At 40.8% G+C, this 13836-nt stretch overlaps 1 protein-coding gene across 1 annotated transcript in view; it reads right to left on the bottom strand.

Moving 5' to 3' along the window:
• Positions 1–2301: 2301 nt before the first annotated feature.
• Positions 2302–13836, bottom strand: part of sytl5 (synaptotagmin-like 5) — a gene marked incomplete at both ends in the record, with an annotated part of 28301 nt that continues 16766 nt past the window's right edge. The window contains 7 exons of the mRNA XM_080498686.1: positions 2302–2444; positions 4237–4445; positions 5581–5719; positions 9196–9304; positions 9551–9712; positions 9967–10069; positions 10836–11014. Coding sequence (XP_080354812.1) covers positions 2302–2444; positions 4237–4445; positions 5581–5719; positions 9196–9304; positions 9551–9712; positions 9967–10069; positions 10836–11014 — 1044 coding nt within the window. The remainder of the gene's footprint in view (positions 2445–4236; positions 4446–5580; positions 5720–9195; positions 9305–9550; positions 9713–9966; positions 10070–10835; positions 11015–13836) is intronic.

The raw sequence follows: 13836 nt of genomic DNA, 5'->3' as shown, positions 1-13836 counted from the left end.
TGTCGCCGGCTCATTATTGGGGGGGGGCTGAGATGAAGGCAGCTCGCCTCGGAGCCCAGTCACTCCACGACATGCAGGATTTCTTCACACCTTCTTCTCTACGTGTGAAGTGATGTCAGTATCAGTGCTTTTATTTAACCTCTTTTTTTTTTGTTCTTCTACCTCAGTTTTGTCTAATACCATGCAGTTTCTATTACCACACTGATACAGTGTTCGGCTAGTTTACATCGAAGCTAGTCTAAGTTTGCACTTGGTCTAGAATTTGTGCTACAGTTATTTAATTAAATTTTTTTCATTTCTATGCAAACCAAGGGTGGAAAATAACCCCGCCCACGTACTGTCCTTTTCATATCTTGTAGTATTCATGTAATCTTTAGGTTAAAAACAACCCATTATAAAGAAATCCACTGAAGTTCCACACAGCCTAACTAACAGTTGCAATTCCACTTTCTACCACAAGATGGTGTAGTGAGTATTTGTATCACACGTCCTGAAATTACTTGAACATAAGAAACAGGTTTGAAGACAAATTTCGGAAATAACTCACTACTGCCCCTGTGCACAAAGGTGAGATTTCTTAAATCTGTCATACTGTATCTTTTAATGACAAATTGCAGGAATTTAACAATATTAACTTAATTCAGCATATTCATTTAACAAAATGTAACAATAATTCTCGTTCAAATGCAATCAAACTGTTGTAAGTTAATGTAAAAATGTAAAAAACAAACAGCCTTTTATGCCCCTTCCATTGACTTGAAGGCAATCGCAGCCAACCTTAGAGGCCAGTTGGAGGATCTTCAGCTGATACAGCCCACCTTCAAGCACTTTAATTCCTCCTTAACCGTTAAAGGGCACTCATTAAGAGACCCAAAAGAGACACTTTTTAAACACCATTTAAAGGGTATTCCAAAGGTTTTTCAATTTAAAGTTGCAAAAATAACACTTTAGTACAGTTATGTGACAATTGTTGGTTATCAAGTCAGGGAGACAAATAAAACTGACCAATATCACACACATTTAATGACTAATGGTCTAAAAATGTCAAAATTGATAAAAAAATTTTTTTACTGGATGTCTGTGAATGACTATTAAATGTCGTTTGCACATCCAATTCCTTACTACCGTCCGACAATATTTTGTTATTTGCAAAACATTTGTCACGTTAAGCGCTAACAGGCTAAGAGGTGCCTTTTCAAAGCAAAGAGGCCAACATTCTGTTAATATACGAGAAGTTTAAAATGACATGTTTCATGCTTTATCATTGTTTACATAATTTGTAAGAATCAAAACTATCGTTTCACGTCTTCAGTCGTCCGCTTCTTATTTCGCGTTGCGACAAAAAAGAAAGAAACGAGAAAATTACAAAATATGGTCACACTTCGGGTAAATACATCTGTGAAACAGAAATTGTAGATTCCTGGCAGTTTGCTATCGGGAGATGATTAGCAACACCTTATTTTGACGTTCATACTGAACATACCACTTGGCTTTACGCACTACACCATCTTGTTGTAAAATGTAGTATTACGGGGTTAGAAGGGCTCGGACTAAAGTAAATAAACTCAAAGCAAATATATCAGGAGGACTTGTTTTGGTTTGGTGAGTTTAGATACCTTTTAGGTGCATTAATCAACGATAATGACACAGAGTCAAAGGCTTGTAGTGTTACAGAGTGAATAAAAAAAACCCCAACTTAATTATACAGCATGTGCCTACGCTCCAACAAATATTTCTACTCATCGAGAATCGGAGCAGTACGACGAGTCGTCACTTTCCACCCCTGGATACGACTCTTCACGAGGAGATGGATCTCAGCATGACATGTGCTTCACATCAGCTCACTAACAAAGGGAACGTCTCCACGTCGTTGATCGGTGCCTCGTCTGACGCCTCACTGGACGGCCTCCGCCGGCTGTGGCTACATGCAGAAATGACTCGCGGAGACGAGGACGGACACACCGGGAGCCCGCTGGGTACAGGGGGTCACGCGCCACGTGTGTTTTTCCATTAACGGCGGTACTGGAGGGCAGAGGGGGGGCCACATGGTGGGAGAGTGTGTAAGGCTTGACTGGCTGCTGTGGACAGAAGGATCGGAGTGGAGGGAAAGGAAGTGGGATGAGTCTCCTCTCCTCCGTGGGAGCGTTCCAGCCCTCAACCCTCCATGTTTTTTTTTTTCCCCCTTTCTTTATTTTCCTTGGCCTCCCCACTTCTTTCCCATATCTCCCCCCCCCCCCCCCCCCCCCCCTTCCTCTCTCTGTTATTCTCTTCTGTCCCCGTCTGCCTGTGCTCCAGTCCGGCTCATGTGCTGCACTTGCGCATGCTGGATCGCAGCATCAGCGTGCACTCATGAGGGATTTCTGGGTTTTCGATCATGCGCTGCCACAGCCGCTGTTCTTCTCCGGACGAGTCCATCCAGTCCACCTCGTTCCCGTAGCTTTTGCCTTGAGTGGAGGAGACACAAACACGTGGGTCTTTATTTGTAGTGAGTTTCGGATCCTACAAATGCATCTGAAGTTTCGCGGCCTGACAAAGACGAACCCTCGACGGCTTCGCGGCAAACAGCCTGCGAACATTTTCGGTTTAACAACAAACACAGAATACAGCCGAAGTTTTGCAAGCCTGATATTGATTATTCATGTCCGTCCTGCTCATTTGTCTCTTTATGATTGATCTCCAAACCTGGATTGGTCCAGATGTGACGACAGCTGCTGCTAGTTGTTGCCCTGCAGAGGGTTTCTTCGTGTTAAGAGCAGGTTTCCCCATAATCTGTGGCTTCTAAAAGCTCATGCAACATTTTGTATTTTACTATAAAGTCTTCACCTTCACATGGCTGGTGTTGTTGGATGACTGTGTTCTCCCTTCTATGCAAACATGATTTAAGTGAAGTGACATAATCTTGTGTTTTTATCATCATAGACTCCCAAGGTGCTCATTCACATTCACTGTATGTGTAGTTATTCTGAAGGTGATACAAGATTTATAAAGCATTGCAGTGAAATGTTCCTTTCAGTCATGTTGAAAATAAAAGTAAAACGATCATATTTCACAACATCTAAATGCTCCTGACATCCAAACTACTACTTCTGAGGTTTTGTGAGACAATTCATGGAAAAAAAAAAAAAAAAAACCATGGCAAAATAATCAAAAGATGTTCCAAAGCAGAGAAATGGCCCCCTCTTTCCATTGCTCACACAGTGTGTTTTTCTTTTAAATATGGTATCTGGGGGAGGAATAAACCGTCTCCTGGTTATGCTGACGCAGCAGTTTGGCTTAAACATGCACAAACAGGCTCTAACATCAGCCTCACCAGGCTTCTAGCAACTCTGACCTCATTTTCTTCTCTCATTCTTCATGCCAGCGACTCAACAAGGTGCGAGAAACGTTCCTCAGAGGCTTCCATCAATATTGACGTGACAACACAATGCAGCTGCTGCAGATTTTCACATGCGTGGTGTAAATCTTCAGTTTGAGCCCACCCCAAAGGAGACCTAATGGATTATGATGGGGTGGCTGTGGCGGGGGCTGAGTTTGAGTGATTGGAGCTTTGTGCCACGGTGCATTATCGTGCTGGAAGCTGATGCCACAAGGAGAGCAAAAGTACTCAGATGGTCTGCGACGAGCAAGTATCTAAAACATCATCACACTACAAGGATAAATAAATAAATTGTGGCCAGAGTTTTTAAAGCTGACATAAGAGATGCCCGGTGTGAGCTTTTTCCTCCCATTGCCCTTTTGTTTCAAAGCTCAGCTCAGTATGTTGTGCATCCAGACATGATGTTGAACATTCACTTCTGACATGTTACAAATCACATCATTCCCCATGAACCTTCAATAGGACTGTGCATGAAAATATATCAAAAACCAATGAAACCAGCAAACCATTCTGATGACTTCTACATGTCTCAATGCGGCAAACGATATTTGTGTTGGTTTTGATGTGATGACTTTTGTTTGTTTTTTTATTTCCTCTCAAACTTTCCTGAAGGTTCGGGAAGTATAAAAGAAGTGAACTATGAATTATTCCACGAGACAAACAGCACAGCGTCCTCCCTACAGTCTTGAGTAAAGCTCTTTATCCCTTCAAGGACTGAGCAACATTTCAGAGGTTTTAGCTGTTCGTTTGAAATTCGGAGCATTGTGTTGACCTTTAAAGTGAAGAAAATGTGTGAAAATGTCTTTTCTTTCTTTTTTTTTTTTTTTTAACTCCGACAGCAGCATTTCGTGTTTCCTCACCTGTGCCGGCTCCCAGCCGGACTCCTCCCAGGAAGACGTTGCTGGCCAGAGCCTCTTTGTCCCACACGGTGAGCTCCAGGCAGACGTTGTTGAGGTCGCCGGGCTGCAGGCCGCAGTACGTGAAGGTGTGGTTCCACTGCGGGTTCACGGTGCGACGCTCCGCCGCCGTCTTGTGCTTGGTCGACTTGTTGCTGTCGGGTAGGAGGTACCTGGGGACAAACACACACAACCTCACACCTCAGTGCTCGAGATCACGGTTAATTAATGGCGCACTGTGTGAAATGATGATTTGCATTCGCATAATTTACGATTTCATATTATAATGACAAAATGAGATTGATGAGAAGCAAAAAAAGAGAAATAGATGTGAAAGAGATAGCATAAAAGTTGCAAAGACATTCAAAATAATCCTAAAATACAACTTTAAAGATGCAGAGACCATGAGAACAACAAGAAGAAACAAGGGAATCGGAAAACAAAAACAAAAAAACCCACCAAAAGGTGCATGAAAAGTATTTAAAAAAGCAACAAAATGAATCAAAAAAACCTCAACAACAATCAAATATTCTCTCTTGTAATACAACTGCAGGCAGAAAAGAACCTGGGAGACACAAGTAGTATAAATAAATGTCCACAAAATGACATTTGCACAATAACTCGCAAAACTAAAATCTTCCGAATCCATTTCAGTCACCAATTGACCACAAACAGGTAAAGTACACAACAGCTAAACAACCAAGTTCGCATTTAGAAATAAACAAAGATAAACAAAAGTCTTATGAAAAGAATTTACAATACAGAGAAACAAAAACAAAGATACAAAACAACCAAACATAGACACAAAACCATTATAAAGAGACAAAATATTTACAGGCACAACTAGAAACCATCACAAAACTAAAATAAAACCAGAGAGACAAAAACCTACTAAGAAACATGAAACAACCAAAGAGAGACTCAAAACTTTTACAGACACACAAAAATAATCTTAAAAAGTAAACAACACAAAACTAAAAATGGACACTAAGAGGTGAACAGCTAAAACAAATCTACAGTGACTCACTACAGACAAAGAGACACAAAACATCTACAAACAAATAGAAATACACAATTGAAAGCAACAACAAAACCCAGAGAAAATGACACAAAACTACAAAAAAAGAAAACAAGATAACTACGAATACAACAGAGTGAGATACTGTTTTATATATTAGCTCAATATATAAAATAGCATCTATGATTCAGGCTTTAAAGTCACAGATAGCAAATAGCACAAAATGTGTCATTTTGAATTGGTTATGATTTTGGACGTGTTGAACTAATAGAATGAAAAGAGACTCTCACCCTTTCACGAAGGGGTCCGAAGTGCCTCCGGACTTGACAGCGGTGAGGTTTTTGGCTCCTTTGACCAGCAGCTCTACCATGCCCCCTTTAGGCAGGGTGAAGCTGCTCGTCTTCTTCCCTCTCAGGAAGCTCTTCTTCACTGCGGCGGCCAGGCGGACACATATATTAGAAATACTATGTGTGCAGGTTCAAAATCGTTTAGGAACTCAAACACTTTGATGCACTCAAGTTTATAAAGAAGTGCCTCCAAAGTGCCTAATACTATTTTAATGAGGAGTTTATTGAAGTTATCCCGGAGGCTTCGTTTCTCGGCTCCGTTATAAATAACATTTGAACACATTACCAGCAACAAAGCTGACGCGTTTAACTGATATGGCTTTTCAAAAAAAAAAAAGGCTGACTGAGTTTGCAAAAAGTGATAGATTATAATAAATTAATTGGAAAAACTCAGCAGGCTGGATAAGAACAGCAAGAACATTTATATAATAAGAATGAGCCATTTTTTTTTATCCTTCTTTATCTCATTTCCATCTCATTGTTAGGATTGAATGAAACACAACTCTTTTATAATCTCTTCTGTTTCCTCTCGCCTGCTCAAGTTGTTATTTTGTTACTGATTGTTTTGCTTCACCTTTATGACAACCTTCCATTTTATAACAACATATAAAGTTCTACAAACTAAATATGAGGGGAACAAAAGCCAAATATTTTTTTGTTTGGCAGAACTCTACACCTTTACATGAGCTTTTATTATTTTTATCATCTTAAAGGTTAAACATGTTCTGCAGCTCGAGACACATTTTATTTGGTAGAAAGGGTCAAGAACGGTTCTTTTAGTGGTTAAGGTTGCAGACATATATTTCTGGGTTATATTTCTGCATGGTGCAGCCATGTTTTTTGTTTTTTCGTGCACACGTTCTTTTTCTTCACATATTCATTCAGTAATTGGCTCCGAGGCCGGAGAACCAATTAGATTCAGAATAATTAAAACGATCGCAGCCCCAACACATGAGCGCCCCAATTAAAACAGCCACAAATATGATTAGAAGCCTCTCTGAGTAACAAAGATGGCGTGAAATATCTCCTCTGTGATCTTCTGTTGTGGTTATTAACTCTGAACTCCACTGGAGATGCCAAACAAAGCTCAAATAGCTTCTTGATGAAGTTGCAGGTGTGTTGATGCTTTCCAGATGACAGTGGTGACCTTTTAATTTGCCGTGGTGAGGGGGAAATCTGTCAGCATTAATGAATCAAAGAGCGCCGTGATGGTCAGGGCTGCATCATGAGCATAACCAAGAAAAGAAAAGAAAAACATCCCTGTAAGTCTGAGCCGACTCGACTCCGCGTTTTATAATGAGCCCAGATTGAGTGGGAGAATCCAATCTGAATTTCCTATTTCTGACCACCTCTACTGGAGGATTTCTTCTTTATTCTACATCATGTTTAGAAGCCTGAGCTGTTACACAGCGACTCGCCCAGAAAGGGAGATAGAACCACTTTCTAACAAGAGTTACAGCCTCCAGGTTCCAGCAGCAGTTCGCATTAATGTCTGACTCATGCAATATATTTTGAGGACTGTCGAGAGATGAAGTAAAAAAGTATTACAAATATGTTTTGCGAAGAGAAAGCGAGAATCCCACAGCTTCGGGGGAAGCGGTGACTCAAGTCAAACTCCCAAGGTTGGTGGTTTAATCCCTGTTGGGAATGCAATGCACAGCAGTACTTTCACACACTGTCAAATATACCACAGGACTGTTAAAGTTATATATTGCCGTATAGTACTATCTTACATAGTGTAATACTGTCAGCAATACTATACAATAGCACTGTCACCAATATCTTTTATACAGTCAGACACATTTTTTGATCTCAAGTGGGCCGAAACAGTAAAATAAGAGCATTAGAACATTTTCATACGCATTTTTTGCACAACTTTTTATGTTTTCCTTCGTTTTGGTTCAAAGATTTAAAAATGTGTTTTAAAAAAAGGTTTACATTTAAATATATATTTAAAAAGACCCGAGAAAGTTGAAAACAATGTAAAGATAAATAAGTGTAACGTCAACGCCATGTTATTGTATAGTAATAGTAAAGTCAACTGTACCATAGTACTGCCAAAGATACCACAGTAATGTGTAAAAAAACCAACTAAAATTAAAAACTAAAGCTGCATTATTGTCAACTATACTATAATATTGTCAGAAATATCACTGTATAATTAGAAATACTGTAACATAAAGTAAGGTACAGTAAATTCACATAATATGCAGTCGAGGATATTATTGCACTAAAAAATGTAAAAGAAACGTCGTCCTCTGCCAGTCACACACACACAAAGCTAACCTTATATGATAACCTTATATGATTTAAATTTAATTAGAAAACAACACCAGACTTCTTGTTTCCACCATCGTCTGTATATTTCTTCATACTTTGTCATCTTTTGACATTTACTACGTTCTTCCCATGCTTCAATATCTCCTTTGACCTTTTCGTGACACTGACTGAGAGAAACTGTGTATTAACTGCCAGGCTGCCGATAAGATTTATTAATTTAAGTTAACTGAACTATGACGGTACAAAATGTGCCCGAGACGAGCGTGGGGATATTTCTGATGGGCGGCCCCAGTTCACCGGATTGGACAGCACTTTTTGGGGCGGAAAACGACACAGAATCCATATCAGAATTGTTCAAAAATGAGTCATTTTCAAGTCTTTCACACAGTCTAACGATCTGATTTTTAAAAAAAATCTTTCTTTTCCATGTTGTTTAAAGTCTCATAATGGCAGATTTATCTTTACTTGATTTAACTTCAGAGGATAAACACCTCTGTTAGTGCAGCTCCTTGCAGATGGACCAGTTGACGATCATCTTAACATCTTTGGCAAACAGCTGGACCGCAGTCGAACAGCAGCGGTTTGAAATAATTGGGGGGGGAAAAAAAATCGGGGAAAAATCTGAAAGCTATTTGTATTCTCTGCGGTCAGGTGGTGGTCGGGAGCATTTAATTTGAGCTACAACTGGGTCAGGAGCTGTTATAAATAACCCTGTTAGCAATCAGCGAGTCGATGGTGGGTCACTCATTATAACAAACTCACGCTGTGGAGCCAAATGCTGTTGAATCTCTGAAGTCGCTTTTGGAGTTTACCGACTGGCCTGACGCTTCCAAAACAGTAGTTTTGCTCTTTTTGTATTTTAATTGATCTATTTTTTTTGCTCAACACATACTTGTTGTATACATACATATTGTAGCTGCTCTTATCGATCATTTCACCTGATCTCCGCTCTCTCCTCAAACAACAGCTACGTCCATGGATCTTCTCTGATGTTCGTTTCTCCACCTTCAACCTCCAATATATTCCATCCTCAGTATATGTCAGAACCATCTCAACCTCACCTTGTATATGAAGGGATCATTTTAAATTTTGTACATACTGTAAGGATTATTTTTTTTAACCTCACTTTAGAAGTATTATATGAATAAACCTCGTCACATCTTAACAGCTTTACTGTGAGTTGTAAATGTATGGAATGAACCTGATTTATTTCAAATGTAAATTAAAATATGGCTCCAACGCAATTATACAAGGAGTGTGGGGAAGTTCTGAAGGTACCTTGCACTTGGTCCAGAGGCAGCATGAGGTTCTTTTCTGCAGGAATGTACTTCAACACCACGGTCAGCTCCCCTTTGTACTGCATGGTGGAGTCAATACAGCTCTCCATCTGCTGCCAACAGAAACCATCAACATGTCTGAGCCTCCTGTCTTTTGTGCGTACAAGGTGAAAGACAGAAAGGTACAAAAGGATATTGATCTTCTTGGGGACATATTCATGGCCAACTGTAACACTACATACCGCTCCATCCCGTCACTTGGTTTGATGAGCAGCATTTCTGCACCGTTAAACGTGGAAAAAAACCCAAATCTGTTCAAAAAGAAGAATATAAAGCATGCTGATTCTGGCTCTCACCTTCGGCTGCAGGGTGTACCAGTCCTCCATCTGGGAGTCGAACTCCCAGGAGTCAAAGGTCAGCTCCACCTCTCCCAGGAAGCTGTTGTGTCCGAATCGGTCGTGATGCCACACGGACACCTGCAGGGTTCGCGTCTCCAGCTGCGAGTGGCTGATCACATACTAGAAATAAGAATAATCGCACACACACACACACACACACACACACACACACACACACACACACACACACACACACACACACACACACACACACACACACACACACACACACACACACACACACACACACACACACACACACACACACACACACACACACACACACACACACACACACACAAACCCCTCATCAAAATGCATGCTGTTTTAAGATCACTCAAGTAATAATGATGTTTTGTATTTGATCCACAAACCCTCAGATTTTCATTGAAAACAGGATTGATGGTGTTGGCCTTGATGCTCGTCTTCCTCTTGCTCTGCCGGGACGTATCAGGCAGCAGGTACGTCTTCACATAGCTGCAGAATGAAACGCATCACGACCCAGTTCAACAGCGTGGAACGATGTAAACACTCATTATTCTTTATTTCTCCTATTAGTGGCAAACAGTGGAATGAAAACAAACAGTATAAAGTGATAAGTACTGGGAGAGAGAGCGAGAGAGAGAGAGTAGAAGAGAAGATACAAGAGTAAAGAAAAGAGACGGAAAAGGAGGGATTGGAAAAGAATGAAGGATGAAAATATGAGAAAGAGATGAAGAGAGTGAAATGGGGGGAAAGCAACAGGAGAAGAAAAGCAAAGAGAGAGAACGAGAGGAATTAGGAAAAAGATGGAGAGGTGTGTTGAGAATGAAAAGAGAGGAAGAGATCATGTAAAAGAGAGAGACAGAAAAGCAAAACAGAGTGAGGGAAGACGTGTGGGGAAAAGAAGAGACATGACAGGAACAAAACCAGAGAAAGAAAAGAGTTTAACAGGGTGTGAGAGAGTGAAAGAATAGAAGAGTGAGTATAAAAAGACGAGCAGTGATGAAAACTGTTGATGGTGTGATTGATGTTGCATTTAATCACATTTCACCCTTTAAATCTCATCACAGTTGAGCCAATAAAGTGAAGGTGGAGCTTTTTTCTTCTCTAACGAGCAACATGGTTCTTTGAATACTTTAAAATCTGAGCTGAAAAGTCCTGCATTCTCCGACGAATAAGATGAGATACCACCACTTTTAAAGATAATAAACAAGCTTCAAATGCGTTTTGTTTTTGCGATCTTGTTCGCCGTCTCTCTCACGCGTCTGTGCGCTGCTTCCTCTCGTCGCCGGTTGCCAGGTTGTGACACTCCTTCACCACCACGTTGAGAGCGCCGGTTTTGTAGCTGTAGCTGATGTTGAGCAGGATCTCGCCGCTCACCCTGGCGTTGCCATAGTCACCGGTCTCGCTGTACATGCTCATCATGCTGTTTATGCTGCTCTGTGAGGCCAAACGCCGGAGATGTGAAGGGGGGGGGAGGAGGAGGAGGAGGGGGAGAAACAAGAGACAGAGGCCGGGACGATGAAGAGTATGACACTGAGCTGATGAGATACAGCGGAAATAAAAACTGCCGCGGCTCCTCATGGACAATAAAATCTGGCGGCAACATGGGGTTCGGTGAGGTTTGTGTCGTGCCTTTACAAAATGAAATGTGTTTTGTGTGCGCTGTCATGACATCAAGTATCATTTGTGTTTTCAGCAAACAGGGATCAGGAGACTGTAAATTACTATCCCGAGTGGGAAGACGCCTTCTTCTCAGCAGTGAATGACAAATGTTATCAGATGAGAAACAGCAGAGCTTTTCCCGTGTCTGAAGAGTAAAAACACCATTTCAATGGTGGATTAATGGACAGAGGCATAAAGTAAAGAGTGACGTGACACTGAAGACACGTGGAATTACATCTAGAATGTTCTCATTTCAAAACAGGGCAGGATGTAAAATTCAAGTCGTGCAACTCTTGTGCATTAGGAGGCAGTAATGAGCCACTTCTAGACTGTTTACATATTTACATGAGCTCCTGTGTTTATTCTTCAATCTGAGATTCCTCCCCAGGTGCTGGAGTTTGCCGGTTGCCAAAATTATGAACTGTACTTGTGTTAATGTAAAATGCATTAAAGTTATTGTAATGAGGGTCTTCCCCCCCCCCCCCCCCCCACACACACACACACACACTATCTAAATGAAGAGATATTCCATACTGTACTTGAAGTGTACTTTTATGTGACTTGCATTGATAGTAATCGACAATAGAAAACATACATTGATAACAGACGAATGATAATAAAACCATGGGTTCCTGTCAAATTTTGAATGAAATTCAATGTTCCTATCTAAACTAACAAAAACATCAGTGCCAGAGCTTGAGATTATGACACGGTTATTATAATTAGAGGTTGGTAGAGTTTCTAGGCGCAGAAGATGAAGCAGTGCTTTTGGCTTCTCCTCTCTTATAGAACCAGCTTCCAGTATCATTTTTCACTATAACTTTTAAGATCAGGGTTAATATTTTCCTATTTGATAGGCTAACAACTCGGGTTGATTCATGTGGTTTCCACTGCGCCTCTCCTGTGGTCTGCTTTCTTCTGTCTTCTGTCTTATTCTGGAGGTATTAGTAATTGGTAAAACAGCATTTGTAATGTGTGGTTCCTCCTCCGATCGCACCACAGCATTTTGATTATTCATGCCTGTTGTTTACTTTGTTCTTTTTTTTACCCTGAACTTTTTTCCTTTTTATTATTATTCTAACACCGGCTGGTTGCGGCGGATGTTCTCACCTCTGAATCAACTGGTAAAATAAAGATTTCCCCATTAACTGCAGGCTATGCTTGCACAGGCTGGACTGTTGGGTCCTCCATCTACATTCTTTCAGAACGTCTTCAACTAATTATGTTATATTGAAAATATAATGAAATATATAATTCAGTCTTTGAAACAGGAAGGAAATATTCATGAGAACTATCAAAGTGCTTTTTCTTTTTTCTTCTTCTTTGACTAATGGGCCAAACTGTAAAAAAAAAAAAAAAAAAAGAAAGACAAGGAATTGACGACTTAAGTGGCACAGAGGCAGCAAAACAACTATGTTTTCTTTTTCTGTGGGAATGGCTGAATGAATCCATTTACATTTGATCACAAAACAGTGAAAAGTGAAGTCTGCTTCTATCAAATAACAAGCAGAATGAAGAAAATGGACATGAATCAAACAAACAAGAATATGTAGCAAAACCCCCAAATAGCAACCAAGCAAAAATATAGTAGAAACAGTGGAAGCTGCAATCGGTGCAAACTTTTAATGGGTAACTACGAAACATATTAGCCACAGGCCACATTTTACTGCCCCCCATTGTGCACCTTGCAAAAACCTATTCCACAAAGAAAAGGCTTCAAATCTTTTAAAGCCACAGCAGGTAATTAGGTCTGGAAGGGTTTTCTGGTGGGAAGCAGGAAAACATGACAGCTGCAGCTCAGGACTGTATTAAAAAAACAAAAAAAAAACAACCCTAATCCAGTGATAATAACAATGCCTGTACAGGAAGCACGCCAGTGAGGAAGCCACCAATGGAGCCATGCTGTGCCTTTTTTGTTAACAACTGGAAAGTCTACTGCCACTGATTTCCTGCAGTACGCCAGCATCATGAATGACTGGTTTAATGCGAGGAGCTGAAGCTCCAGCCACATTAAAGAGATATGAGCGCAAACACATCCTCAACATGCAGATATATTCACATGCTGGAATATTCAGGATCAATCTGTATAATTGAATGATTCATGGATTATTTACGCTTCGGCACTTTGCCGCTTGCCGCACCTTCACTCCCTCGTCACGTGGAGGTGAATACGAATGCATGCACAAAAAGCCCCGAGATGGAAGACTTACAGTCTCAGCGTCCGAGTCGGGGACATTGAGGTACCCCCACCTTCGCTCTGAGCCGGGGGTTGAAGACTGGATTCATTTCAGAGACAGAGACATGAAGAAGTGATGAGAAGAAGCAAAAAGGAGAAAAGAGAGAGCTTTTCTGAAGTGTTAGCGATAGAGGCAGACCCTCGGCACAGGCCCCGACTCCGGCAGGAAACCCCGTTACACGCGGTTACCATGGCGATTATCAGACGAAAACCACAGAGATTACAACTCATCTGGAATCAGCTGTGAAATCAACACGGATGCAGTAAACACGCAAGTGTGGCCAAGCGTGCCTCACTCGTGTTCGCACACGCAATATTTCTTAGCTTTTTGGAAGAAATAAAGTAAATACGTTCAGTGATC

This window comes from Blennius ocellaris (genome assembly GCF_963422515.1).
Source record: "Blennius ocellaris genome assembly, chromosome: 6".
In the NCBI taxonomy this organism is placed as follows: domain Eukaryota; kingdom Metazoa; phylum Chordata; class Actinopteri; order Blenniiformes; family Blenniidae; genus Blennius; species Blennius ocellaris.
The sequence above is the reverse complement of the archived record's forward strand: the minus strand, read 5'-3'. Positions and strand labels throughout refer to the sequence as shown.